We start from the raw sequence: 27,230 nt of genomic DNA on the forward strand, positions 1-27,230 counted from the left end.
CTGGACCCCTGGTGATGGTCTCTCCATGATTTGTGCCTTCAGCACACATTCTTCTGTCACAAAACCCAATGTTTGCACATTCTCAAATAACACTTCTGAATAACAGTCAGGTTTTATATTAGAAGAAGAGAATTTTCCCTTACTTCATGTTGTGAAGCCAAAAAGAAAGATTTGTTAGAAAAATATTATTTTTAAAACACAATATAATTGAAATCCTTATGAAAAGAATGACATCTGCATTCAGAACCTACGAAGAATTGTCCCCCAGTTCCATAGAAGTATCTTCCGAAAGCATCAAATAGACATCATTGTGTACCGTAAACTTTATAGCTGAAAATATGAGGAACTAAAGGAATTTTAAGGATGTTAAAGCTTCTATCACAATGACTGGCTTGATATATTTATAAATAGTAAGTTGTACATGCAATTAGTTCCTGCCAGTTAACACAAAGAATTACTGCACATATACCAATTTTCTGATGAGTGAACAAACAAAACCATCTGGTCTCTCTCCAAAGTAATACATCTTAACAGTATTTTAATTCCTTCATTATCTAGCATGCATATGGTATTTAATTTTTTCAATTTTTGTTCAATACTCCAAGATTCAAGAATGTTATTCCAAATTAAAAAACAACTCCACATGAGTATTTTTTTTTCCTAAGTCAGCTTATCATTTTTACACAGTATTTATGAAGAGGTGTGGAATGCTTTACTTAACATTTATCTCCAGCATTCTTTTTAACATATCATAGCATCTCAGAATAGTTGAGGTTGGCAAAGACCTCTGAAGGCCATCTGCTCCAATCATGCTCAAGCAGGGACACCCAGAACTACTTGCCAAGCACCATGTCTAGGCAGCTTTTGAATACCTCCTGTGTTCCAGTTTGTGCCCATTTCCTCTTGTGCCACTAGGTATCACTGAAGAGTTTGGCTCCATATTCTTTCCACTCCCCCTTCAGGTATTTGTACATAAAGATCAGATCCTCCCCAGATCTGCTCTTCTATATGCCTTATAGTACCAGGTCTTCCATCCTCTCTTCATAGGAGAGATGCTTCAGTTCTTTTCCTATTTCCATGGCCCTCTGTTGTACTCTCTTCATTGTGTCCAAATCTCTCTCATAGTAGAGAGCACAGATCTGGATCAGCACTCATGGTGAGACCTCAGTGCTGAGTAGAAAGGATCATCTCTCTCCACCTGTGCCATACTTTGCCTAAAGCATTTCTAGATACCATTAGTTATCCTTGCGGCAATGCCATTGTCGGTTCATGGTCAACTTCGTGTCCACCTGGACACTCAAGTCCTTTTCACACAACATGCTTCCAAGCTGGGCAGCTCCAGCATATACTGGTGTCTGGGCTCGTTCCTCCCCAGGTACAGGACTCTGCACTTCTTGCTGAACTCAGGAGTTTCCAATCAGCCCAATAGGAAGCCAAAGAAATTTAAAAATGCAGTATTTTGCTTCATTTTGAAACAGACCTGGCTAGAAACCCATACCTTCTCCCTCTCCATATCTGCTGGTGTCCTTGACTCTAATACAAGAAATTGGGTGGGGTTCCTCTCTCCCTTCTTCTTCCCACTGTACTTGTCCTGTACTGAAAGCATTTGACATTTAATGCAATGATGATTTTTCTTGCCTCCATATAATTAGACTTAAGAACTATTCCTGCAGCATCCTGGCTGTATTTGATAGATACATAACCATAGAATATCCTGAGTTGGAAGGGACCCTAATCCCATACACTATTCCCATACAAGATATCCAGGCCTCCCTTAGTACACAAAAGGGAATAATGCAGTGTGATTTTCTCATTTATCTTGACTGTTAGAATCTTTTTTGGTTTGCAAATCCACTTCCATATGACATCTTCTAAACAATACACAATCCCATAATGCTACATAATGTTGCCATCTCCAATCACCAGCACTTCACTAAATCTCTATGGTATGTACACGCTTGTTTTTCCTATTAACTATTGCCAAATGAATGGTTATTACTTTTTAGGTCAATATACATTTTCATTTGTTTCTTTCAAGGGTAACAATTGATGGGAGAAGGCAGAACGAGGAGATAAATCTGGATTCAGTTACATGCAAATTTTGTACTATCAATGCTTTTAACTAGTTTCAGTAGACCATTCTGTTTTTCTCACTATAAAAAGAGCTGAAGACTCTGGAGACTGCTGGCAACTATAAGCTAACAAAATCAACAGCAAAATCTGTCCCAGAAAACAGAGTAAGACGCTAAAAGCAGCACAGCAAGAAGGAACTCAGTAACTTCTCAAGAAGTTGTCATAGAAATCCAGTACACAGAGCATGACTTGAAACAGTCAACTCGAGAAGCACTGCTGTCTCTAAGCCAAACCACGTATTACAGCTTAGCCTTCTTACCCCAATACTTAACAAAACTGAGGTAACCCTTTATTTGAAAATTTCACAGCATGTAAAAGCAGAGTCAAAGTTAGAATTTTCACTTGCACATCAGTAAGAACTTTTACACAATACTTCAGCCAAAGGATAACATGACTAATTTACATCGATACTAGCCATTTGTATCTTAATGCATTTCCCCAGCTCCTCCTGGAAGAGTTGTTGAAGAGTTATCACACACATACCAACCCACTAAGGACTTTTCTAACACTAACACTGACAGTACATGGAATTCACTCTTATAGTGCAGTAATGCATAGTAATTTCGGAGACTCAACTCATTTCATCAAAAGGGTGAATAATATTTTTCTCCACTACAACAAGTTGCTTTAATAAGATGCAATTAAGCTGTAACTGCAGTCTCAGCAGAACCATTCTTATGCCCAATATAGGATCTAAAAAAATGCTTATCCTTAAAACACTGATACAGAATATACTGTAGACATAATTCCTATGGAAAGATGGCTTCATCTTCACAGAATCATCATTCATGGCTGCAAAATATGTTTTGTGTATGCTGTTTATATAAATAAACAATAGACAGCTGATATTTTGCAGATTCAACATGCTCCTTTTCACCATTTTTCCCCTACGTTATTATCCAGACCATTCCCCCCACTCCCTTTAGCTACTATGAACACTTACATTTTTCTGATTTACTTGTGCTACTTTCCAGACATTACGCTCAGAAGGGTGGAAATCTTTGAATTTCTAATCTTCCAGCAGTTAAACATAGAAATACTCTCTCTCCAAGAGAAGCATTTCACACTGGCACTGCCTCAAAACAGCACAGTAGAATCAGGCAGTGAAACAAGTAGTATTTTGATGCTGAGCAACTAGAAAGCATTCTCGATCCACCCTTCATTAGTCAAAACTAAAACAGTGACTGTTGCAACAAAAACTCGGGAGTCCTTGAGGTAGGCAGATCAAGGAAGGAGAAGCAGCAAATTTATCCAGAACAAATAAAGAAGCCATCCAAGGTTAGTGGACACCTAATAAACAGATGTTTTTTAATCAACTTCTACAAGGATGTTTTACTAATTTCTAATCTGCAAACTACTGATGCAGTTCTTCAGGCTCTAAAGCTTTCATTGTATGAGCATCAGCAAAATCGTTCTACCAAAATTGTTAATGTTCAATTTTGACTTTTTGTGGCTTAGTAATATAAAATTTCATATTTTATAACAGGACTGCTTTATTATTTTTCCTATCAGAATTGTAAGAGCCAGTTCCTTTCCTCTTCTTAGGTGGAAAGCTAATATCCATTTTGCTCTTGGTAAGCTTATGTCAAATCTTAAGCATAACATTATACTTTTATTAGCATGCTCTGTACTTAACAGTTATTTAGAACTACTGAATGCAGTCAGATCACTGATAGTTTTAAAATTTTCTGCATTAAGAAAATATCTCATTTTTTGAAGTTTATATACATTAACTAGAAACTAGACTTTCTGGCATGAATCTGCTACATAGGATGAAATTCAGAACTCTCTTCAATTTAAGACTTCATAGGTTTTCTCATTCCCACTTTCAGATCTGATGTAACTTATATCTTACCTACTACTTTTACATTTTTACCTACTCTTTTTATAATTTCAAGGCTACTTTCACTACTGTTTGTTCCAATAAATTATGAGACAATTCTTGGTGTATGTAGTTAACTAGAACAACAATGTTTCTGCTGATTTTGAAAGCTTCACTAGAAACTCCATCCGATACAGAACAGGAAAAAAAAAAATCAACAAAAAAACAGCAACTGTTTTTGAAGGTAGAGGTGGAGTAACAATGTGTTAAACAGCCAATTCCTTCCTCCAATCAGATCTGACTCAATTACTATTTTCATAAACTGACTTATTTCATTAATAATAATTAAGCCAGGAGTAGGAAGAGGAAGAAAGCACAAGCTCACGTTGAAGGACAGTTATAAACTCACTGAAAATATAAGTTGTTTGCTTGTCACCATGTCCTTTTCAACTATGGGCAGCTGAAGAGTTACATATAGTTCATTCTAACATGGAAGAAAATTACAGTTCACTGGCAATAATGAACAAGGATTTTCACACTAATTGCTAGACAATCTTAAATGAATTTATTAAGGTTTGAAAAAAAGCTAACAAGCTTGAAATAGTGCAAATGAAAATCAAGATATTTGAGAAAGTTCCTTTGAAGCTCTATACAAACCATACCAGAACTGTCTTGGATATAAATATTAGCAGAACCTCAAAACTAAGTAATTTCATGCACTGAATAGTGCCAGCAAACATTAAGCATAAAAGCTAACATTTCTCAGATAAATTAGATTATCTGGTTTAGGTTTGTTTTCTTTTTCTATTGCAAGAAAAAAAGAACCTTTGTTGTACAAGATCACTTTTTTATTTTCCCCTAGGATTTTCAAAGCTGATTGAGCTACAAATTACCAAGTAAGGAAAAGCCATTACATGCTTGCCATTTCCTTTAAGGCCTCTGCCACTGTTTGATGAATTTATCTGGCATGGATGCTGAATTATCATTGTCTTACAGCATGAAATGAGAAGCTGCATTTCAAAAGGGAACATTAACCACAATTCACATTGTGATCAACTAAAAGGCAGTGTCTAAAATGCATCAGTATCTAAAGCTAATTTAAAGTAACATAACAAAAAGTTAAACCATCACATGCAACTCTTCAGAAGCCTCCAAAGTTGGTGGCTAGTGGCCATTACACAAATAAAACAAAGGACAATCCAGTCTCTCACAGCTGACTGGCCTCAGACAGAAAAGGAACATTCAGCTCCCTGCTGAAGAAGCAGGTCGTGATTCTAAAATGACTTGAGAGATGTCACTGCAAAAAGAAACAAGCAGTTTCAGAGCTAATTCCACTCAGTCATGAATTGGGAAGTAAAGGAAAATGAGAATTTAACATTTTATGACTCCCAAGATAACAAATCAAAGAGTAGAATCAGCACAGTAAGACTCACTGTAGCATTTAATGATCACCTTCCCCTGGGAAATAAACTGCCTGCAGTCTGACCTATAGGCCTGAGACCTGAATTATGCATCTGGCAAACAACCTCAGGAGATCATTTGGCCTAGCTTGCCTAAGTAGGTCCTCCCTGGACTGAATTCAGACTAGAGGAACAAGTTTCAGGACCCAATCCTCACTTTTGGGACTAGGCTACAGCTGAGAGGACCTATTTAACCATATGAGAAACAAACCATCATTTTAATTGTTGACAATTTCTTATGAAGACTATGTATAGGTGATTCATTTGTGGATTCTGTCTCGTCAGTTTTGACAATCGTCCCTCATTGACTATTCATACAAGTACCTAACACAAGACCTTCATGACCAGCTACTACTAATGTTATAAACTTGGTGAGGAGCTGCTAGGATTTACACAGTGGCATAATATTGTTCTTGGTGTCGTTCTCTCTGCCTTTCCTGATTATTCATTGAATGTTAATGAATGAACATTCATTTGGCTTTTTCTTTTTCTTTTTTTTTTTTTTAATCAGCTGACATTTTTCACACATTTCCATATCCTTTGTCACAGCTGACTGCTGACAGTTTTGAAAACAGTTTGCCTCTTGAATATTTGCCTTTTTTTCCTTTTTTTTTTTTTTTTTTTTTTCTATTTTAACTGATTTTACTTTTAGCTCTTAGGCATTTTTTAAACTTTTTACTTTAACTTACAGGAAAAGATAGGCATTTTGTACAGAACTTTGTGATAACAAGATTGCTCACCCTTGCCCCTACAAGACTTAGACTTTTTTGTCAGTTATTTCAAACAATGAAAACCAGGTTACTTCACTCCCAACTGTCCACATCTAACATCTTCTTGCAACAAGTACGTGTACGAAATTTGACTTGAAGTGCAACAAATGTGGAAGACACAATACTATTTTAACAGAATGTGTGACTGGTTATCTAAAATCCACATTCAGAAATTCCTGAGCTGTAAAAATCTGTACACTGAAACTAAAGAACATCATCAGAAAGTACTGGTCTTTCTTACTTTTTATGAAATAGATATATAAAATAAATTACTAGTATCTCTATCAGCTGCAGACTAAAGTGAGCATTATACATTTAATAACTATCCATTTACAAAGGAGTTTTGTACAGTTTTACATTTTTAGGCTGAAACGAAGTCCAAAAGACATACTAATGTCTGTACTTAAGCTTCTATGAATGTCATCATCGTAATAAAAATATGGCAGCTGATAACTACTAACTCAGTAGTGATCCTTGAGGTTTAACCCAGCAGCTACCTTAAGCACCATGCAGCCATTTGCTCACTCCCTCCTGAAGTGGAATGAGAGAGAGAACAGGAAACAAAAGAGAACTCATGGGCTGAGATAAAAACAGTTTACTAAGACAGAAAAGGAAAACAGAAAGCGTGATGATAACGATATATGTATAGCCACAACACAATCACTCTCCACCTACCCGCTGACACACAGCACCGATACAACCAGCCCATGCCTACCAGCACCGCGAGCTCTCACCTCCATTGACTGATGCCCACAACCCCTGAGAAGCAGCCACCCCGGGTGGACTCCCTACAGTGCTATGGCCTTCCGCATGCTGTCACGTGGTATGGAATAACACTTGGCCCAATTCATGTGCCTGTCTTGGCTCCGCCTCGCTAACTGCTCCTGCACTATGAAGGCGGCAGCTAGTCCCAGTCCAGTCCCAGGCACACACCCATCATTCAGCAACAATCAAACATCCCTGTGTTAGTAACCCTGTTTCGGCTGAAAGTGGGACAGTGACATTGTCAGAAAGGAATCTTAACTGTATTTTTTTTCTACCTCTTTAGTATAATATGCACAAAACAACACAAGTATCAATGAGGATATGAAACTACAACTTTGTAAAAGGATAATGCTGCTCATTTTTTGCATGTTAATACTACTACTCTCTTTTCTGATACAAAGTCCAGAATTTTAACTAGAATGTGAGTATCAGTGAATATCGGCTTCTAGCACAAGCTGAGAACAGCTACAGTCTAGAATAAAAACCTGTCATCCTACCTGAATTCAAGCAGCAAGAGAACATAATTAAAAAAAACCTAAAGTTAAATAAAAGCTAACTTCTAAATACAGTTTCTACTCATGACATCTCTCCTAACATACTGAACTTGAAATTAGTCAATCAATTATATAACCACAGAATTGTATGAGGTGGAAGAGACCTTTAAAAGCCATCTAGTCCAATTCCCCAGCAATGAACAGAAACATCTACAGCGAGATCAGGCTGCTCAGAGCCCCGTTCAGCCTGACCTTGAGTGCCTCCAGGGATGAGGCACCCCACTAAGCGGTCTGTTGCAGTGCTTCACTACCCTTACTACAAAAAAAAGTATTATTTATATTCAATGTAAATCATAATCTTTTAGTATGAAAGCATTTCCCCTTGCTCTATCATGACAAATCCTGGTAAAGAGTCTGTTCCCTTCTTCCTGATTAAATCCCCTTCAGATATTTAAGAGTTGCTATCAGGTCTCCCCAGAGCCTTCTCTCCTTCAGGCTGAACCGCCCCAGCTCTCTCAGCCTCCCTCATAGGGAAGCTGTTTCATCGCCTGGATCCTTTCTTTGGCTCTTCTTTAGATGTGCTCCAGCAGGTCTGCATCTCCCCTGTACTGGGTTCCACATCTGGATGCAATACTTCAGGTGAGGTCTCACCAGCAGAGAGCAGAGGAACTTGATCACCTCCCTTGATCAGCTGATTCCATGGTACTATTCAATTGTTGAATAAGAGAACACGGGGTCTAGTAATCAAAACCCAGCTGGCACTGAAACCAGCATCAAAACAAAATCCAATAGAACAGAAAGGCATTCAGACAACACGAAATAAAACCTACCTGTTGAACATCCTGTTGAAAAACACACAGCTGAAGCCGCTGGTGCAAGCGAACCTTTCGATGCTGCCAAATATTTTCCAGTTGGCGCTGGTGGTGGAGTACTTCATGGATGACATCCAGAACGTGATGAACTGCTTTTGAGTAGTTGGCAGAAGCAGTGAGGGAATCGGAACTTCCAGGAGTCAAAGGTCTCTGAAGTTTGTCAAGCAATGACTTTCCGTCTTGGCTCACCTGGACACCAGAAAGAACAAAGAATTACTTGTCTTGCCAAAATCTTGTTCAGTCTGCTTTTTCAATCCCTCTGCTTCCTATTTTAGATTTCTTTAAGAACTTGGGGAGCAGTACTGAAAATTTTTATTATCTGAGGCATGATCATGTGCAGCTGTTATTAAAAAAAAAAAAAGACAACAACAACAAAAAACCACACAACTACTTTTTTATATCCTTACTCTACCGAAGACAATTTAAAGCAGCAGCACTTTTCTAAATAACAGCCTGTCTTTCTCTAAGTATGCTTTTCCTTAACAGTATTTTTTTTTTAAATTAAAATCTAACTTAGAAGCTCTTCTAAGTTTCACTTCTCTCTCTTGTCAGTTAAGCCCCTAAAATTATAAAATAGTCCAGAACTGGACCAGAACAGTGTTTTCATTTCTCTCTTCATTTGCTGTGAGGGGGAACAAGGAAGTTACTTATTACAGGTTAATATTAATCTAATAAGTGCATTTAGACCAACAGATGTGAACACGGGACATGCTTTGATCAGACCTGATTTACAACTTTTATATTATTACTGGTACTGGCAAGCCAAAGATAAACCAGTGTTATGACAAACTTATACCTGATTTGCTTTAAACCCTTCCAAGAAGCGCAAATACATTCATTACCAAAATGTGTTCAACGCTGATAAGAAAGAGCAGTCATTTATAATTGTCTTCTCTGATTCAAACCACAGCAAAAATATTTATTTTGCATGCTAATTAAAAAGCCATAGTCCTACCACATCCAGTCACAGATATTTAACTTTTGCCACAGCTGTTGAAAGCACTTCTCATTAATGTTAGCTATTCTGTCACTTTCAGCATGAAGCACAGAGAGCTAGCACAATTTGGTATCACTCAGCCACTAGCAAAGAACTGGTGGCACACCAGTCATCTATAATCGTAAGCATATATAATATCCTTTTTAGTAATACACAGTATTTATTTTCAATAAAATTATGTCCAAGTCTAGTCTTAAATGTATTTATTAAAATTAGCCTACTACTCTGCAATGAAATCATGTACTCAAGACATTGCAATCTATAACGAATAACAAAATGTGATAATTGCCACTGCTCTACTCTTATCACTGTCCATTTATAATAATATGAAAGGACCTCCATGCTGCAACAGAAATTAAGTCCTACACATAATAAGTAAGACTTCTATAATATCTTCACATAAAAAGATAACTCCATCAGCCTTTGAAAGGGAATGCATGTTTAATTAAGGGAAAATAAAACATTATAACCAGACAAGGAACATGACTTGTACATATATGTATGTGCATGGGAACTGCTGAATCACAGCCTGAACCTCTGACTGACCACCTGAGGTGAGCAATGAGTCAGCCCTGGGAGCACAGGTGAAGACAATACAGCCTGGCTCCACCTCTCCTAGACCCATTTAAGAGCTGACGACCACTAGGAAAGGATCATTTTTGGAGATTGCTCCTCTTGGAGTCTTCTCAGTGAGCCCAGGACAAGGGTAGGCTTTCCATCCTTTCTTCTTTAGCATGATAACCTGCTTAGCCTAACTTTCTTGTATATTTCTTAATTATAACATCTATATGTTCACTGATTATACGGTATGACTACTATTTCTGCATAAAATCTGGTTTCTAAAGAATAAGCTATTCCTTTACTAGATGGGGAAAAGCATAAATAAATTTTCAAGGTGTTTGTGAGAGCAAACCTATAATCTTCCCATCTAATTATTTTGATTATGCATCACCAGGAAGCAAGCAGTATTAACCATGGTAATTCTCAGTAGTTATTTACAGTTAATGGCAGACTCCAGTTCATTCATGTCCCTGTTAAAAAGTACACCAAAGAGAAAAGAAAAAAAAAAACAGCAAAAAAACCCAACAGGGAACTCCAGTGTTTCAACTTCTGAGCTGTGTAATTATTATTCCAGATAGCCCTAACCTTTATTCCTGGGTGCATTCTCATGAAGTATACACCCTAGATAGCCTTTCACATTCAGCTACTACAAACACATTTTATCTCTCCATTGTTTAAAAAAAGGTATCCTCTCAATGAAACAAGTTTTCAGTGAAAAAAAACAAATCTTCCCACAAAGCATGGTCTTAAGAATGAGTTAAGACATATAAATAAGATCACAAGTCTTATCAGATGATATGAGGAATAGAGATATCAGCATGAGTTTTGCACAACAACTCATGAACTCTGGACCTCTGACTAACAGTAATAAAGTTTATGCATGCCCCAAGATGGCAGGTATCCAAAAAATCCAGTTTTGATATACTATCAATACAGACTAATCATCAGCACTAACCTTACATTCCTGTACTGTAAATGAAATGTGACCATAATTACAATTCAGTTGCCCACCACAGAATTAGTTCATCGAAAAGCAGTTTAATTTTTTATGTAATATATAAATCACAGACATTGCTTCATTGCCACATAAGTACTTTTTAAAATATGAAAGTTGTAGTCCATTATTTAATCAAACATATTTTCATGTAAAGTTTCATGCTGTATTTAATTCAGAGTAATGTTAATCTATTTAATGCCAAAATAGTTTAATTCTGTGATGCTAACAACTTTGGAGAAAAAGTTAAAAAAACAAAACAAAACCTTCCACCCCAAAAAAACCCAAACCTGTGATCATGTAATATCCATGCAATTTCTCAGTTCAGTTAACTGAAGTAGTTCAGTTAACTGAAGTACATGAGAGAATTCAGAATTTGAAAGTTGGATACTTAGGTCACTACTTTTTAAGCCACCTTCAGAATAAGCATTTTATCTTACTCTGTATTTGCAAATATTAAGAATACTAAGAAGCACTGTCAAAAACATTTTATTGTGCTGTGAATCCAAGATTAGAGCAGCAACACAGGATGTGCTAATCTTATGAATGCTGAATACACAGACTTGCTGGTTCATATAAGTGCCTTCAAAACTGGTAGAACTAAGTATACAACTTCTGGGTTGTCAAATGACATCCTTAAGTTAAGGATCTCTTTTTTTGTTAGACAGTTTCAGAGACTGATTTTTCAAAACATATTTTAAGCAATTCATACCAGCTGAATACTTTCTTAAAGAACACCTAGTTAGTTTCTCAGTATTTTAACAAGAGCATCATACTGCTATAAAATGTGGTAATGTGTGAATGTAAACTATACATCCTTAATATCCTACATGGATTGTTTATACCACATATGCACTCATTTTTAAATTTCTTTGAGAGGATTAAGAAGACTTAAAACTCAAGTTTAAATATGAATAATAGTAGCAACATCCAGTACACTAAACCTAGGAAAAGAAAATGTCATTTGAGTTTTTAACTAAAACACTGCAAGAAGTGATGGCAGTTTACAAGCCAATCTTAATATCACATTGTATCATCTAGTCAGCAACTTGAGAAAACAAACAAGATATATACCTCAGAGTAAGCCAAGGTAATATGCTCATATATCCCCTGATGATGATGGATAGCATCTTCTAAATCTTGTAGTTCTGAGGGAAGCTCCACCTCACCACAGGCTTTACACCATGAATCCACATTGCTCATGTACTGCAACAGAAAAAAGGCATTCTACTTAATTTGGAGTTCCTTCAACAGGTAAATATACTTTGGAAATACATAAAAGAATGAGCATTTTTGTGACAGCCACTGAGAGGTTTTAACAGTGAAAACTGTTAAATGTATTTTTTTTCTGAACTGGCCAAAATGAACATATTAGAGCACAAATATTCAAGTCTAACTACACTCATGCTTTTAGCTACACGAAACTCTTTCAGCCCTTCACAGACAGACAGGCTTAATTAGATTCTGGCAGCCTTCCTGACCAATTAAACTGCTGGCAACACTGACAGTTCAAGTTTACTCTTGCTCCTTTTCTCAAATTTGCAGCTAAGAAAAAGTTTATTTCACTACACATCTACTATTTCAGATGCATGAAAGGCAACAAAAATCTTGTCTACGTAAAGAGGTAAAACTTTCAAGTCTAGACCCTCAGTTCTTTCCTGTCAGCTTCCTGTGTAGACAGATATTCACAGCACATCAATTAAGCCATCATCTCACCTATTTTAAATCTTTGTAGAAAAACAGATAATTTTGCATGCACACTCACATACATGGAATTAATAGTGAATTTATCACTAAAACACTTCCTAGCTGTCTTGTTGGAAAGTGACTTTCAAGGAGGCAAAGCAGTGTTAGAACACAAGAAATTCACACCTTCATCCCCACAGTACTAAGTTCTCCACACATAAGCATTAAATTCATTTGTCAAGCTACTACAGTAGCAAGCATGTAACGGATTTACAACTCAAGCAGGGGTCTCTTAGGACTAACACTGTACTTGAGCACACAGCTATGTCAGCATAGCTGTTCATGTCAAGTTTTTCAGGGGGAATTGAGGATACTGCAACAGAATCTCTTCTGCAGACAATTTATCTCTGAAGCTTAAGTTATCTTGACAGAAGAGAACCTGTCATCATAGCTGCGTGCATATCTGAAGTTCTGTCGACTTATTTTTGACAGCTAGGGGGCATGAATTTTATACCCTTGTAATGCTAGGAAAGTAAAGAGGAAAAAAATAATCTGCTTTTACAGAACTTTTCATAGCTGTTATATTTAGTATAGCCAAGCATACATGGTATCATGTAAAATAAATCTATCTTCTCTTTGTGTGAAGTTCAAAAATCCCAAAAGTTTCAAGAAGCCAAACCATTTCTCTCATCACATATTTTTTAATTCCTGGATCACATGTAGCCTTTTGAGGAAAAAGTAACCTGGTACTACATTATTGTTTGACAGCTGGAAGACAGAGTGATAAAATCTTACTTCTTACATAATTGCTTAATTCTCATTTCTTTGAGGGACAGTTCTAAAAATCACTAGCATTGAGTACTAAATGTCAAAAGAAGCTCTGTGTGGGACCACGGAGCTGAGTCTTTTGTTTCAGACAGCATGCACTGACAGGTGGGCACAGTCTTCACTTGTGTCTGAGGAGGCAACAACACATACCTGTTACTTGCAAGAGTAAATACGCGTTTGAAAAGGATGTGTTACTTCTCTTACTATTTGTATTTCAGCCATTTTGTGTTTCGTAAGGGGTTATCCCTGTCATTCCAGACTCACTCTCCACTGTTAACACAACTGCTAATACATCATGGCCAGGTAGCCTACAAAGCAACTATATAAATCCATCACAGTTAATCATCAAGTGAAAACTGTAGAAGGAGCAATTAGGGAGACTAAGTAAATTACTCCCTGCAGATGCTGCAATATTTTCTGTTTCCCCTTTTATATATGTGCTTTGTGCTGAAGAAGGTAACACCAACTCCTACCGCAGCTGGCCAGCATGCACACGAAAAGTCTACTCTCTAGACTTCTAATTAAGATCAATTATTTTTTATGCAAAAGGACACCACTTCAGTTAGAGTACAACCACCTCTTCATCTTTCTCCCAGTTACCTATCTTCCTCCCACTTGTAGGGCCAACAGTGCATAAACACTAAGCTAAATAACCCATGAATTAGAAAAGCATCAACACTGCTTAACTATCAGAATGTTTCTATCAAATATTTCAAGCCAGTTTCTTTTACAACAGAAAATCATTTCCTCTTTTTTTTTTTTAAAGTGAACTCTCTTTAAAATCTGCGAATATTTATTATAGTGACACTAGTTCGTATACTTTACCTTAAGCTTTCTAAGATTAAACCAATGTCATCACTACCAAGAGGCACTGTGTATTTGCACCTTATTATGTTCATTTTTCTAATCTTTGGAAAATTAAGCAGAATTTCTGTATAGTAGGAAATAGAAAAAAAAAAATTATTGAAGTAATAAGGTGTGCTGCCTCTTGATTTCTGTAGTTATCAGCTCCCAACTGGTCTGTTCAATTTTCCTACAGTTATATCAGACATGACACTTTTTCTTAGAGCCAACTTAGGATGGCAAATGGAAAGAAAATTATTTATGGCAGCTGTGCAGCATAGCAGAGCTTTAGTCAGCCATATCCATCTAAGAACCTCTGCTCTCCAAATTCACCAGAGATGTACATAGCAGTCTATAATATCAATGGATGACTCAACAGCAGACACACTGCAACTTCTTCAGAGCTGAATTCCCTTGAGGGGAATAACATGCTTTCACCATCAAGACTATTAACTTGGGGATATTTATTCCTATTTCTCCTACGTATACCTCCTCTCTTGCAGTTGCACACAGATAATGACTTAATTAAAATAATTGGTATAGGCCTACAGCTAAATTTTTTATTTAACTTAGGAGAAATCTCTTACACGATACTAAGTAAACATTTCCCACCACCATTTCAGATTCAGAAGACAGTTAATTACCTTCTTAACTTTCAGACCAGTTCAGATAGTTTTCTATAAACAATTACTAAGAGTTAAATACTGACAACTCAAGGACTGATTTGTGAATACTTCTCTCAGTGAGGTGGAGGGGTAGGGCAAACAGTACCAGTGAATGATTTCTGGATGTAGAAAAGGCATTATATTAACTCCATTTAAAACTAAATGCTTTTCTTTCTTTCTTCCAACTCAAAAGCTCCATACAGCTTAGCTCTTATGTCTCTTCTGTTTTAATTCATATATGTAATTCGGCTAAGATCGATCTTGTCTTGGTATGGGTAAGACAGTATGGAGAGAAAATAAAGGCAGTAAGCTATCCTATAGAGAACAAATTTTCATTTAAACATCAGCTGAAATAGGCAGAAATTAATGCTCTGGCATTCTTGCTTTTTAATCACTCTATTTACTTTCAATCTGGATTAAGTACAACAGCACAATTCACCATTCAAACATGGAAACTTCTTCTGACTCCCTCCATATTCACTAACCTGTTCAGCTTTCTGATGGAAGATGGAGGACATATCCAGTAACGTGCTACGTTCATCCAAGGCTGCAGCAAATGCTTTCCATTCTTGCTCCAACTGACTAGCAATCTGTTTTATTTGCTGTGAAGCGTAATGGCCAGACTCAACCAGACGATTTGCTACTGACATGATGCGATTTATGTTTACATACACATTCTGTGGAGAAGAAGAAGAGAAAGATTAACTGAAGTTTGTAGGTCTATAGCTAAACTTTTATAAAAACCATTTTTTATGACAGTCATGCTCAGTAGACTGGTTTTGCGTGACATATTTGTGCATGCCTGACTTTGAAATTTTGGGCGTATAATGTAGCAGCCTGTTGGTATTATTGGCAATGGACAGGGACAACTTGAAACAACAAGAGAGCTCAATGATCAGTTTAAACAGTTATGCTACGAATCCATTATTACAATAAAGAGGAAGAGCTGACCACAGAAATTCAGGCCAAAAACACCCATAGCACAGACAGTAAAGGAAAAAAAAGTATAATTAGGGCAATCAAATGCCTACTATTATATGAATAAGTGAAATACCACTCTACAAATCTTCACAAAGATTTCATACCGACTTCTGAAAACATTCCTACTTTTTAAGTATACAGAACTGTGTTCTAAGGTGTTCAATAGTTTAGATTTAATTTTCATGCCATTGTATTGGCTCAGAGCCTAATACTAAAAGCTAGACAAAAAAAAAAAAAAAGTCAGAGACGAGTAAAGATTCTCTAGCATACTGGAGCTACATAATGATGGCTCTCAGTCACTGCAATTTTCTTTCCATTTAACTCACATATGTATTTTAGCCTACAGCATCTAAAAGCTGCTCTTGATTCTGTATGAACAAACTGTTATTCAAAGGAATCAAACAAGTGTTTCCGATTCCTTCAAGAAACAAGAATAATTTAACTAGCAAGCTATATGTACACAGTTCTGAGTTGAGACTTCTTCTACCCAGGCTGATGCTCTGATTTCTGGAATAAAGTTCTCAGAATCACAGGATTGCTGAAGCTGGAGATCTGCTCTGAATGTTCAATGTGATGGATATAACTCAATGACAGAGGTGATACTCGAAAATTAATCAGCTCTCCTGGAACTCTCTTCTCTCCAGGACTGCATCCTAAAGGCTTCTTCCAAGCATACTGTGGAAATGGACAAGTCTACTCCCCCTCAAGTAAAAGTTGAGATCCTACTTAATGCCTTCCTCCCATTTATCAAGATTGTGAGCTCCATCATCTCATAGTTACTGGAATGAGTACAGTCTCTGACCTTCATATTCCCAGCCAGTTCTTCCTTGTTTGTGGGAATCATGTCCAGCAGACAAACTTCCTCCATTACCTCCTCAATCAATTATGTCAGAAGCCTCCTGAATAACTTGTGCACTGCAGTGCTCGCCCTCTAGGAGGTATTCAAGTAGACTAGGTCTCCCATGAAGATAAAGTCCAGTGAAAGGGAAGCATCTTCCACATTCTGAAAACCCAGTAAACGTTCCAATAGGTGTAGAAGCAAATACCCTAGTGCAAATACTAGCTGTGTAATCATTTGTTGACCTGCAGGATCTGTCTGCTTCTTCTCAAGTCCCACCTTCTCACCATCAGGACTGAGAACACCACCTGCCCTTCCCCAAGACCTTGGCCAAGGCTCCTGGAGCCAAGTAGTGATGTTTGATACTTTCCAGATCATCTTAGCAGTATCAATGGTATGCTCAACATGGAAGAATGGCAGGGTAATAGCTGAGTGCTGGACAAACTTTGGCAGTGTTTCTCCAGCATCCCAAATCCAAGGCCCCCAGTAAGCAGTAAACATCCATAGACAAGGAATCAGATCACCTCATCTGCAAACCTGTCCCCTTCAGAAGGGAGATTCCCAATATCACTTCCTGTTTCCTTTTTCTGATTCTGTGTGGCTCACACTCAGTAAACACAGATGCTTCAATTTGACATAGCTCCTGGCTCCTCAACAGTTATGAGGTCAGTGAACCTATTCTACAGCTGTGAATCTTGAGGTGGAGCAGAAACCATACTCTTTGTGCCAGAAGCCATTATCATCCAACCTTTAACATCATGGGAATCCTCACTTCCTGAACAGGCAGGCAGAGACTCTGCCTGACCCTCCCTTCAGTACAATTAGTAGCTTCATATCTTCAAGCTGGAAAAGATCCGGTCAATCTCTTTCTCATTATCTCTGATGCTGTGCAAGTCTGCTGACCTCCTCCTGCAGCTCTTTTACTTGGCAACAAAGCTCCTTAATAACTGCAAGCTTCCTTTGGGCAAGGAAACCACCTCCGGCTTCTCCAGTACTGGGAAGAGGCCTCTGGCACACCCCGCATCCTCAATGGAGAGCTGCATTTTCTTTCTGTCTTCTCCTTCATTATTTGCGCAGCACTTTCTGAAATTCCAGTACCTAAGAAACGCTGCAGAGCACCCAGGTACCTGTCAGCAGCAGCGGTAGCAGCAACACAGCCTTGCCCCTGGTCAAGGGCTGAGGGACACAGCATAATGAGCCAAGAAAAACAGAACGATGCATACAAGAATCACTTGCAACAGCCCCACTAAAGGCCACAATTATAACAAGAGACAGAAGAACAAAATCTGAAATTGCTAGGAAACTGGTTGTGCCAAAGTCTGTCTATTCTCCTACCAGCAAGAGAAGTTGGGGGGAACGCTGGCATGTGGGCATCCAACACAGCTTTGCCCCAGGTGAAACCACTACTCAGCAGCACTGAGCTGCTGTGGAGGCCTTTGACAAGCTGGCCGGAGTGAGTGCTGCAGTTTCCCCAGGCCTCACAGCACTGGCTCGTCTGAGTGGTAACTGGTACAGATCTGTATTAGTTATATGTGCATCGATTCAAGGGAGGACATAAAACTTTCCTGACAACTCATACCTCAGTTGCTTCACTTAAATTGAGCACAACGGTGCTAAGTTGCCTATTTTTCTCTCCTGCACAGTATCTTCTCTTTTTTGTTACCTCACATGCCTATGCCTTCCTCTTAAGCACATCTGAACAACTGTAAGAGAACAGACCTGTTATTTCAAAGAAATTTTTAAAACAATGGAGACTGCTTACACTCAAGTGTACAAAGCATAAATGCCAGAATGCTGAATGAATCCAGAAAACCAGTATGTGGTCAGTGGCAAAAAAATATGTGTGTTGAAATAAAAAAATAAAAAAGGCTACATTAGACTGCCACTTGAACCACCTACAGACCATAATATAAGAATTTTTGAAATTCTGAAATGTTGGTTAGACATGAAGGATAGAGCACCAGTAGCTAAGCAAATCAAAACTGAGCTGGAGTTAAAATGCATTAAGCTTCCCCTGGCAGTCTGGCTTCATAAACATGGAATGCCCACTGTAGTAGTATGAACATGAATAAATGTAGTGACAGTTGAACATTTTCCAAGCCATTCATACCACATTTCTTTTCTCAAAAAGACCTATAATAATCTCATCTAATTTTTTCCACTATCATAACCCTTATTTCCTGATACATCTACTAAAAGTTTAAATTTCAGTATTTTAGAATGCAATGATCCAAAAAAGACAGATTTAGTTAAGGAGATAAAGAATATCAAACACAAATTCACTACAATTAGGCCATGTTTAACTGATCAACAAATTTTCTTCCATATTCTGAAGGGATGAGCTGTCCTTACTATAATGACATATTGCATATTTTGTGCAGTGCTTATTTTCTGCAAGCACTGTTTCAAGCAAGCTGTGCTCACTCCCTTGGTTCCAGGAATAGACTTCTTATTCATTGTATGGATTTACATCCCAGTTTCAGTTAAAGAAATAACAGTGATTAGGTAATAATAATTAAATATTTTCTTAGGCACCTCACTTACATCATTTGAATCTGCATGAAGCAAATGCAGTTTCTAGGTATGCTCCAGCTGTTTAAAAGCTGAAATGCGGAAGTAATATTCATTTCTTACATCACGTTACACATAACTGTTGTAACAAAAGAAAGAACTCAACTTACTGCACTGCAGTATGTACAGAAAATATATTACTGTTTTTTGTAAAATTTCTTTCTTTCACAATACCCTCTAGTCAGAAGCTGAAAAGACACCTTACAATACCCAGAAAGTTCCTCATGGCAAAGTTATTCCCTGCAGAGAGTGTACATATAAAAACAAGAACAACAACAACAAAGATTGCTCAGCTTAGCAAGGCAACACGATTAGTGGCTTAACACAAGCAGCAGTGCACTGTGACATTCCCTGGTGTGTGCCTGAAAAGAGAGTACACGGGGGAAAACGGAAGCAACAACCTGCCAGCTTGACTGAACTTTTATCATACTTAATACAAAATATACAGCAGATGCCCTGAAGGCTCTGTTTTATTTCCTGATTTTCCCACACCCATTTACAAAATGTTTACTCTAAAATTCCAAGCAGAAATTTTCTGATACACAGATTATTTGGCACTTGATGTTAAAAACAACCACCTCAGTGGCATGATTCATAAAATACTGAATGGCACCTCTATAATATATTGCAGTTTGTTATAAACTAATTGCCTGTGATGAAAATATTTTAACAGTATTCTAGCAATAGAATTTCCAATTTGTCTGCCACTTCACCAAAGTGGCAACTAAGTTAAGGTACAGTATTAATGTATGAAGTAACAGCTGCTTTAATGATCTAAATGATTTAAAGCCCACTTATATTATCTCTCTTGCAGCAATAGTAAAGGGGGCTGCAGAACCACCAAAGATGTCACCTGGTCTCTTCCCCTGAGCAGGAATAAAATCAGCAATGTACAAAACACAATTACGGAAGGAGTTAAACTACACTTCAACTAGACAGATTCTCAAAATATTCTCAGTTAACTAACTATTGCTATCAGTACTGTAATAAGTTAAATATAATTTTACCCTACTCAATTTTCTCCACATTTTTCTTCTCACTCTCCTACACTCTTCATGGTAGACCTGGGAAAACTTAGTGCAAGACTCTTTAGGCCCAACACCATCACCACCATGTTTTCCTCCCTTCCTGTTCATTTACTTTCATTGTAAATGCCCATGCCTTCATCCCACCATTAAAGTTTTGACATTTTCACTTCAACATTCCTCATCATGACATTAAGAATGGTGACATAAACTGAGTCTAGTTCCCTAGAAGGACCAATTAAAAAAAAAAAATAATAATTTCTTTATAAATCTACGTTCAGCATCCACAATTATTATCAAAAGTGAAGTAAGGACTGCCCCCTTGCAGTAACACCACTGTTTTTCCAGTTCATGATCTGAACATGACATGAACATACTACTTACTGCATTAACTTCTCTCCAGTTGACTGCTTTTTACATTTTTTTAATTTATTTCTTCCTTAAATTCTGCAGATGTAGCTTATTCTTTGTTGATTTGAGAGTGCCTCTCAGAAGCTGGAAATAGTCTGAACTCAGCTTGCCTTTTCAGTTCCTTCTCAGATTGGTGGCCTTGAAGCTTTTGTCCAAGCATTAATTGCTCTAACACCAGAAAGAATACCTTATGGATGTGAACTCAAAACATCCTACCAGTCTGATCAATATCCATAATTGTGCATTCCTTGAATGGAGAACTTCAAGAACACCAGAAATCTATGGTTTGCTTCAATTAAAATTATTCAGAACTACTAAAAAGGTCACTGAATACATAATATCTGCTCTCCTGCCCCATTCCCATTTTGAAAGTTTTACCTTTTCTATTAGGGACGTTAGATTGGTTGGACAAGTGATAGATTTTATTGTTAAAGTTTTATCTATGTATTTTTACTGAAAGCCCTGCATGAGCAATCTGTTACTTAAAAGAGAAAAAATAAGACAGAAGAGCTAGCTTACACTATTTACCATTCTGAATAAAGTCTGCATTTCAGGGTGATCTGAGAAATGCACAATTCACAACTTATGGATTTGGTCTTGTTTCCTGAAGTCTCAGAGAACTCACTCAGGTGAATATAGAATTCATACTGAGCTTGAGTCTATCTCAAATGACAAATCTGCGTAGTTATAAAATGTATTTGAAATAGAAAAAGAACTCAGAGTGAAAAATGTCCACAGTACAACGTAGAAGAAAGAGTCACACTAACTGTCAGCTAAGCCAATTTTACCTCACCTGACCTTCTTAATGTTTTCCTTTGTACCAGTCCCTGTGTCTGGATTTGAGCAAGCCAAGCCAAGTACGTCATCCCTGCAACTTTAACTCTGTAATTCCAGTGAGATTCAAGTACTCTGTTCATACTTCTATTTTAGGTTCCCTAAACTCCCACCAATGTTCATCTTTCTTTTTTAGTGAAATAAATCAATTGCTATCTTGATAAAAAATGGTCTAGTATATGCCAACAGCTTGTTCTGCAAACAGTATGAATCAACTTAGAAACATGCTTACAATTGACACAGTAACAAGATTTCTCGGACTACAGCTAATAAACACAAATTCTACTGATGGCCCCAGTGAGCATCCTGAAACAAGAAGTAGTCATAACACACCCTTTAACAGTAGGCAGTCAACTTCCTCTATGGAAAGCTTCTTTTTTGACTAAACTGCTTTCCAATCATTCTGATTCTCACCTACATAGTAAGGGGTATAGTTGAGCTTAATGAAAGCAATGCCATTTGATCTTGCAAGAAAAGTAGAAGAAAATATTGAAATAGATAACATCATTCTACTGCTCACGCATATTTCATGGCTGCTTTAGTCTCTGTTAAATCCCAGAGGACTTGAAGAAAATAGCAGAAAAAAAAAGAGTGGACAGACACAGTAGCAGCCCCTCTGACTCTTCCATGCAAGACTAATGGTACAATCATGGCTTCTTATTTTTGCAGTTTAAAAACCAGAGAGATTTATATATATATATATTTACAACTCCTGTGATGCCTTATTTGCAAGTTTTTACCTTAAAAGGTCTAAAAACTTGTTTTGAGAAGTGAAGCATTCATCATCAAAGAGGAACGTGAAGCTAAAACAGAGTATTGCTTAGTTCTCATAAATCTCAGGACTTGACAACAGCAGTTTTTTGTTGCTGAGAGCAGGCCTTTTAAATGACAGTGAAAAACCACTCTCATCTTTAGAGGAAAGGATCTCTGAGATACTGCTCTTCCCCACAGTCAGGGAAGATGAAGATTACTTGCCCTGGAAAGAAATGGTCTTGCCACTAATCAGTGCTTGATTTCACTAATGGCAGACTATATTGAACATTTCAGAAAGCATTCCTAGCCACATCAACATATGTGTGTTAACAAATGGTAACAAAGCACATTTCCACCTTTGATGTATATCACTCCACCTATCCAGATTTTCTCTAGGACAGTTTCAATGAGAATCAGACTATGTATTAAGCTTAAGACTTCCATAAACTTACTTTTAGTACCTTGAAGGGCAACCACATCAGTCTATCACATACTTAATACATAAGATGCCTGCTGCTGAAAGTGCAGTTCTATTTCCTGCCCCAGTGTACTCATCTTTTTTGTTTTACCATATTTGGCTTATACTTTCAACCACTTTCTGCTGTAGTACTGATTCTAAAAATGGCAGAAAGCCATTATAGGGAAAAAGGAAATATTCAGTAAATCCTCTTTGCCCTTGATGTAACAAACTCTTGTTGATGACAGGAACTAAGTAGTTTTCACGATGGCTTACAACCAGGTGGTTCATTTCGAACTGGAAGATCAGATTAAATTTTTGGCATCTCACCCGAGCTCAGTAGAAGCAGCTGCAGGATCTGCCCTCCTGTGCCCTCTGGAAAGCCAAGCTTCCACTCGGGGAGGAAGGGAAGATGGGAGGGCCAGCTATTGATGGAGGATAGCACCTGCTGCGAAGGGACCATGTGCCCTGTGGCAATCACAGTGTGTTGAGAAAAGCAGCTGCAACATCAGTTATCAGGGTTAAGCTGTGACTAAGTGTAAGAGGTTGTATTTAGCTGCTTGGGCAGCATTTATGCTTTGAACAGGCCTCCCCTGCCTAAAGTGAGCCTAAAGACACTGCCTGAAAAGCGAGACCTATTAAGGTCTAATTAGGGTCATAAGGAAAAGCCTTCAAAATCTCCTGGATATAAGTGTTATGATACTTAGTTGTCACACCTCCTTCCTCTATGCCACATAAATTTGCATTTCTGTAGGTGGGTTAAAAGTTAAATACCATCTCTGGCGGTACAATATTCATGTAAGAAATCTTAAAACAACTCTGAAAAAAACAGCAACTTGATAAGCACTTGGTCAGGGAGAAGCTGAAGGACTTGGAGGAGTTAAAATTGCCTGACATTTTTTCTAGTAATAAACAAATGAAAAATAAGGCTTGCTGAATTTTAATCAATTTTGCTTGTTTTTCCTTGGTGCATTTAGTATAGTTCATCCCCCTACTATACATGTACAGTTTTTGTCGTTTAACCAAATAGAATTCCAAAAACCTGAAAGCTGGTCAAATCAAATCAGAACTAGAGACTCATAGTTTTCCCATTCTATGGGAAAGGACCATTTCATAGAAGCTACACTACAGAAATGCATTGAAAAAAAGCACACTTTTTTTTTTTTTTCTCCCATAGGTTTTGAGTTGTTTTATTTGCCCCAGATTTAAGCTGTTCATCACATGCTTCAAGAAATCACTGGGCAAAGTAAGAAAAACTCCTGTGTAACTAACATGCTTGATTACAGGCAAAACAGAGAGCAGCATAAAAAGGCAAAGAGTGGGAGGGATTATGCTACATCCACTGCTGAAGTGTATCCTGGCAGGGGATTAAAAAAAAAAAAAGAAAAGAAAAGAAAAGGAGAAGAAAAAAAGCCTCTGAGTTTTGAAGGGTCAACAGTAATTAATAGTTGGACAGACTGAGTAACTTTAACCTTTAGAGTACAAGACCAAGAACTTCATGGGAAGCTATCCAAAATTTAAAAGTTCCAAAAGTTATCTCATGTCAATGACACCTATGGTCCTTCTCTGAGTTTACTTCTGCTGTACTTCATGTGCAGAGCAATGAGCAACAAGCATCTGTTACTCCATGCAGGAGTAATTCTCTGTGCCCACTGAGAGGACTGCGCCTTCCAGACCTAAAGGTCAAAGTTACCTCCATCTATGATATTACATTACATAACTTTATTACAGTGTTCCACAATGTTTGTTTTATTCTTTTCAAAATTTCAGTGTTTTTTTTTTTTTTTTTAAACATTCACAAACATACTTGAGTTGCAGAAGAAAATGTACTCCCATCTGGCAATTCCAGACACAAGAGTTGCCTTACTGTCCCTTCTATAATTTCAGCAAGACAAATTACCTGGTGTACTTTGCCTTGCTTTCTTTCCACATTTACTAGTCTGTCCTACAAGAACACCCTCTTGCAAGAGTTGATTGTTTTAACAACACTTTAATTCAATTCCCATCCTTAAACTGCCAAAGATGTTAACTTCTAACAAGCGTGGTAGTGTTCTTCTTCCAGTCCCTGAAAGCCAGGAACTGGATTTAGGCCCAGACTCCCGAAGTTACTTATACACCTCCAGCCCTGCTTGTGAAAAAGTACCAAAGTACGCTTGAGAATTTAGTCCCCGTTTCCAAACAGGGCTTTCATAAAACTGATAATAAGCAGCTTTCACTCACAGCCAATTACAAATTTAATTCTTAATTGTAGCCTAATGATGATTCATCTCAAGATCATATTTGACAAGAAAAATGTTTGTTTTAGCTCCATTCCACTACATCAGAAATGAGAAGCATGTGTTCCAATCAAAAAGGGAAACTATTACACTGGGGTCAGTTATTGATCACTTCTCAGAACTTCTTGTACCTAAGATACAATCAATTTAGAAGATACTGAGAAGTTTTTTTCTTTTGGTGGTGGTGGTGGTAGTTTCTGTTTGTTTGTTTGTTTATAAATCATATTACATACAATTCCCAGAGATGTAACACTGTACTCAAGCACATATCCCAGGTTCTCTAAGTTTGGATTCACATACTTCAGAAATTCCAAGGTTGCACCAAATATTGCCAGTGGTCCAAACAATTTAATTGCTCGATCACAGTACCTCTGTACTTAGCTATCCTTTATTTTCTTCTTGTATCATATGATTTCACTGCTCAAATACAGCTTTATACTAGTTGTAACAAAAGAGATGACTTGTGTGTATGATTTCTGAGTTCTGCCTCTACGAAGAGCAAATACATGTGTCAGTGCTGTCAAGTAAGGTCTGTTCTTACCATACAGTTCATAGCAAAGTGATTGTGCTGTGTCTGAAGTTCCATAGCATGGGGATGACTGGTTCCTATTTCCGTGTAGCTGTTCAGAAACAGACCTTTGTTGTGTGTGATCCAGTCAAACATCTACAAGAAAATATTACAGAAAAAAAAATTACAAATTTGTTATGGAACAAATTAAATTATATTCAAGTAACATGAGAAATCTGTGAACAAAGACAACAGAAAGAATCAAAGGCCATTAAAATTCATACTGATACTCTTTCTCCTGTAAGGTGCTGTATATTTTAAACAAATGAATGCTGAAATCTGACTTCTTGGACCAACAGCTGAGGCTGCTGAACCTTTCATTTAGGTGTTTATCTCAAATTACAATAAAATCAATTTAATTAGTAGCAAGTCATAGTAAACAAAGACACTTGGAGCACAGCCCTGTGTTGCTAAACGTATACAGGTCTTTAGTGTCAGCATTTTGTTATGTCAGCAGTTTAGTAATTTAGAATGAAAATGGCAACTCATGGAAATCAATTATAAATTTGTTCCTGCTGATCAAGTCCATTAGCAAGTTTGATATTTTTAGTTCATAACTTTATGACAGATTGGAGAATAAATTTTGTACTGCATAGAAAATTAAAAAAAAAAATAGAAAATAAAAATAAAAAAAACAAACTTGAGCAGTGTTACAGATTAATTTTCTTCCAGAAAAAAAAATCTACAATAAACTTGAAATATGTCTATGTGAAAAGCATGTTAACATTCAAACAAAATTCAAGAAAGATCTTATCTAGCAATGGCCATCACTGGAAGTTCACAGGTATGTTAGCAGGAGCACTGAAAGACAGAGTTTTCACAGACATAGCAGCACAGTAAAAGGTGAGGTTTAACACATACAGGTCTTAAAATCCTTGCTATATTTCAGCTCATAAGACCTCCCTACCTACTCTCTGCGTTAGCTGAAAAAGATTGTTCTGAAAGAAATGGCAGCAATGAGTAGTAAGTACTCATTTGAACATCTGTTAAAGTATTCAGAACAGTGTGCAGAGTAATACTATCAATTATCAAAGGCTACGAGTACATTGAGACATGAGCCTTAGCCAAGAACTGGGCTAGGATACCACAAAAACCATCTTTTGAATCCTACTCTACTGGCTGATGTGGGAATAAAGTCCCAAGTACTCTAGCTGTTGTCAACTTCCTTTTCAGGTGCCTAACATTCCCCTCTATTTTGAAAGATGAATGCGTGAATCTAATATAGCATATATAATCACATGGCAGGACAGAGATCAATTTCCCAGGCTCAAGTATATGACAAAGAGCTTCTTAAAGCCCAAGTTAGGTATGCAATTTTTTGATGAGTATGTATAGAACATTTCTTTCAAAACCATTTGACCATCATCAAAATATATTTTGTTCATGCCATAAATAAATCACTGAACAGTTGCTAAAAAGTACTTGGGTCCTAAAAGAACAATAATACAGCACTGACTTATTCTTTTCTAACTTTGTGACTCTAAATTTACTTCACTGGATTTTTTCACTAGTCCTTACACATGCCCCTACTATTTTCAGCTACATCCATTCAGTAAACGCTTGCTTTATATGGTTCAGAAGTTTCTTTTTTAAACACAGTAGAAAACATTTGAAGTCCTGTTATGA

General features: G+C 37.3%; 1 protein-coding gene across 3 annotated transcripts in view; it reads right to left on the reverse strand.

The window, feature by feature from the left end:
- The window catches only part of TRIO (trio Rho guanine nucleotide exchange factor), a 229,164-nt gene that overhangs the window by 131,869 nt on the left and 70,065 nt on the right, over window positions 1-27,230 (reverse strand). For 2 of the 3 annotated variants that reach the window (XM_031589221.2, XM_090137087.1), the window contains exons 6-9: window positions 25,578-25,700; window positions 15,376-15,567; window positions 11,943-12,074; window positions 8,275-8,505 (exon numbers count right to left, since the gene is read on the reverse strand). In XM_031589221.2, coding sequence (XP_031445081.2) covers window positions 8,275-8,505; window positions 11,943-12,074; window positions 15,376-15,567; window positions 25,578-25,700 — 678 coding nt within the window. Of the gene's footprint in view, window positions 1-6,919; window positions 7,465-8,274; window positions 8,506-11,942; window positions 12,075-15,375; window positions 15,568-25,577; window positions 25,701-27,230 lie in introns of those variants that run through there. The other variant, XM_090137088.1, reaches the window with a different exon arrangement.

This window comes from Phasianus colchicus, chromosome 3, assembly GCF_987193195.1.
Source record: "Phasianus colchicus chromosome 3, bPhaCol1.hap1.1, whole genome shotgun sequence".
In the NCBI taxonomy this organism is placed as follows: Eukaryota; Metazoa; Chordata; class Aves; order Galliformes; family Phasianidae; genus Phasianus; species Phasianus colchicus.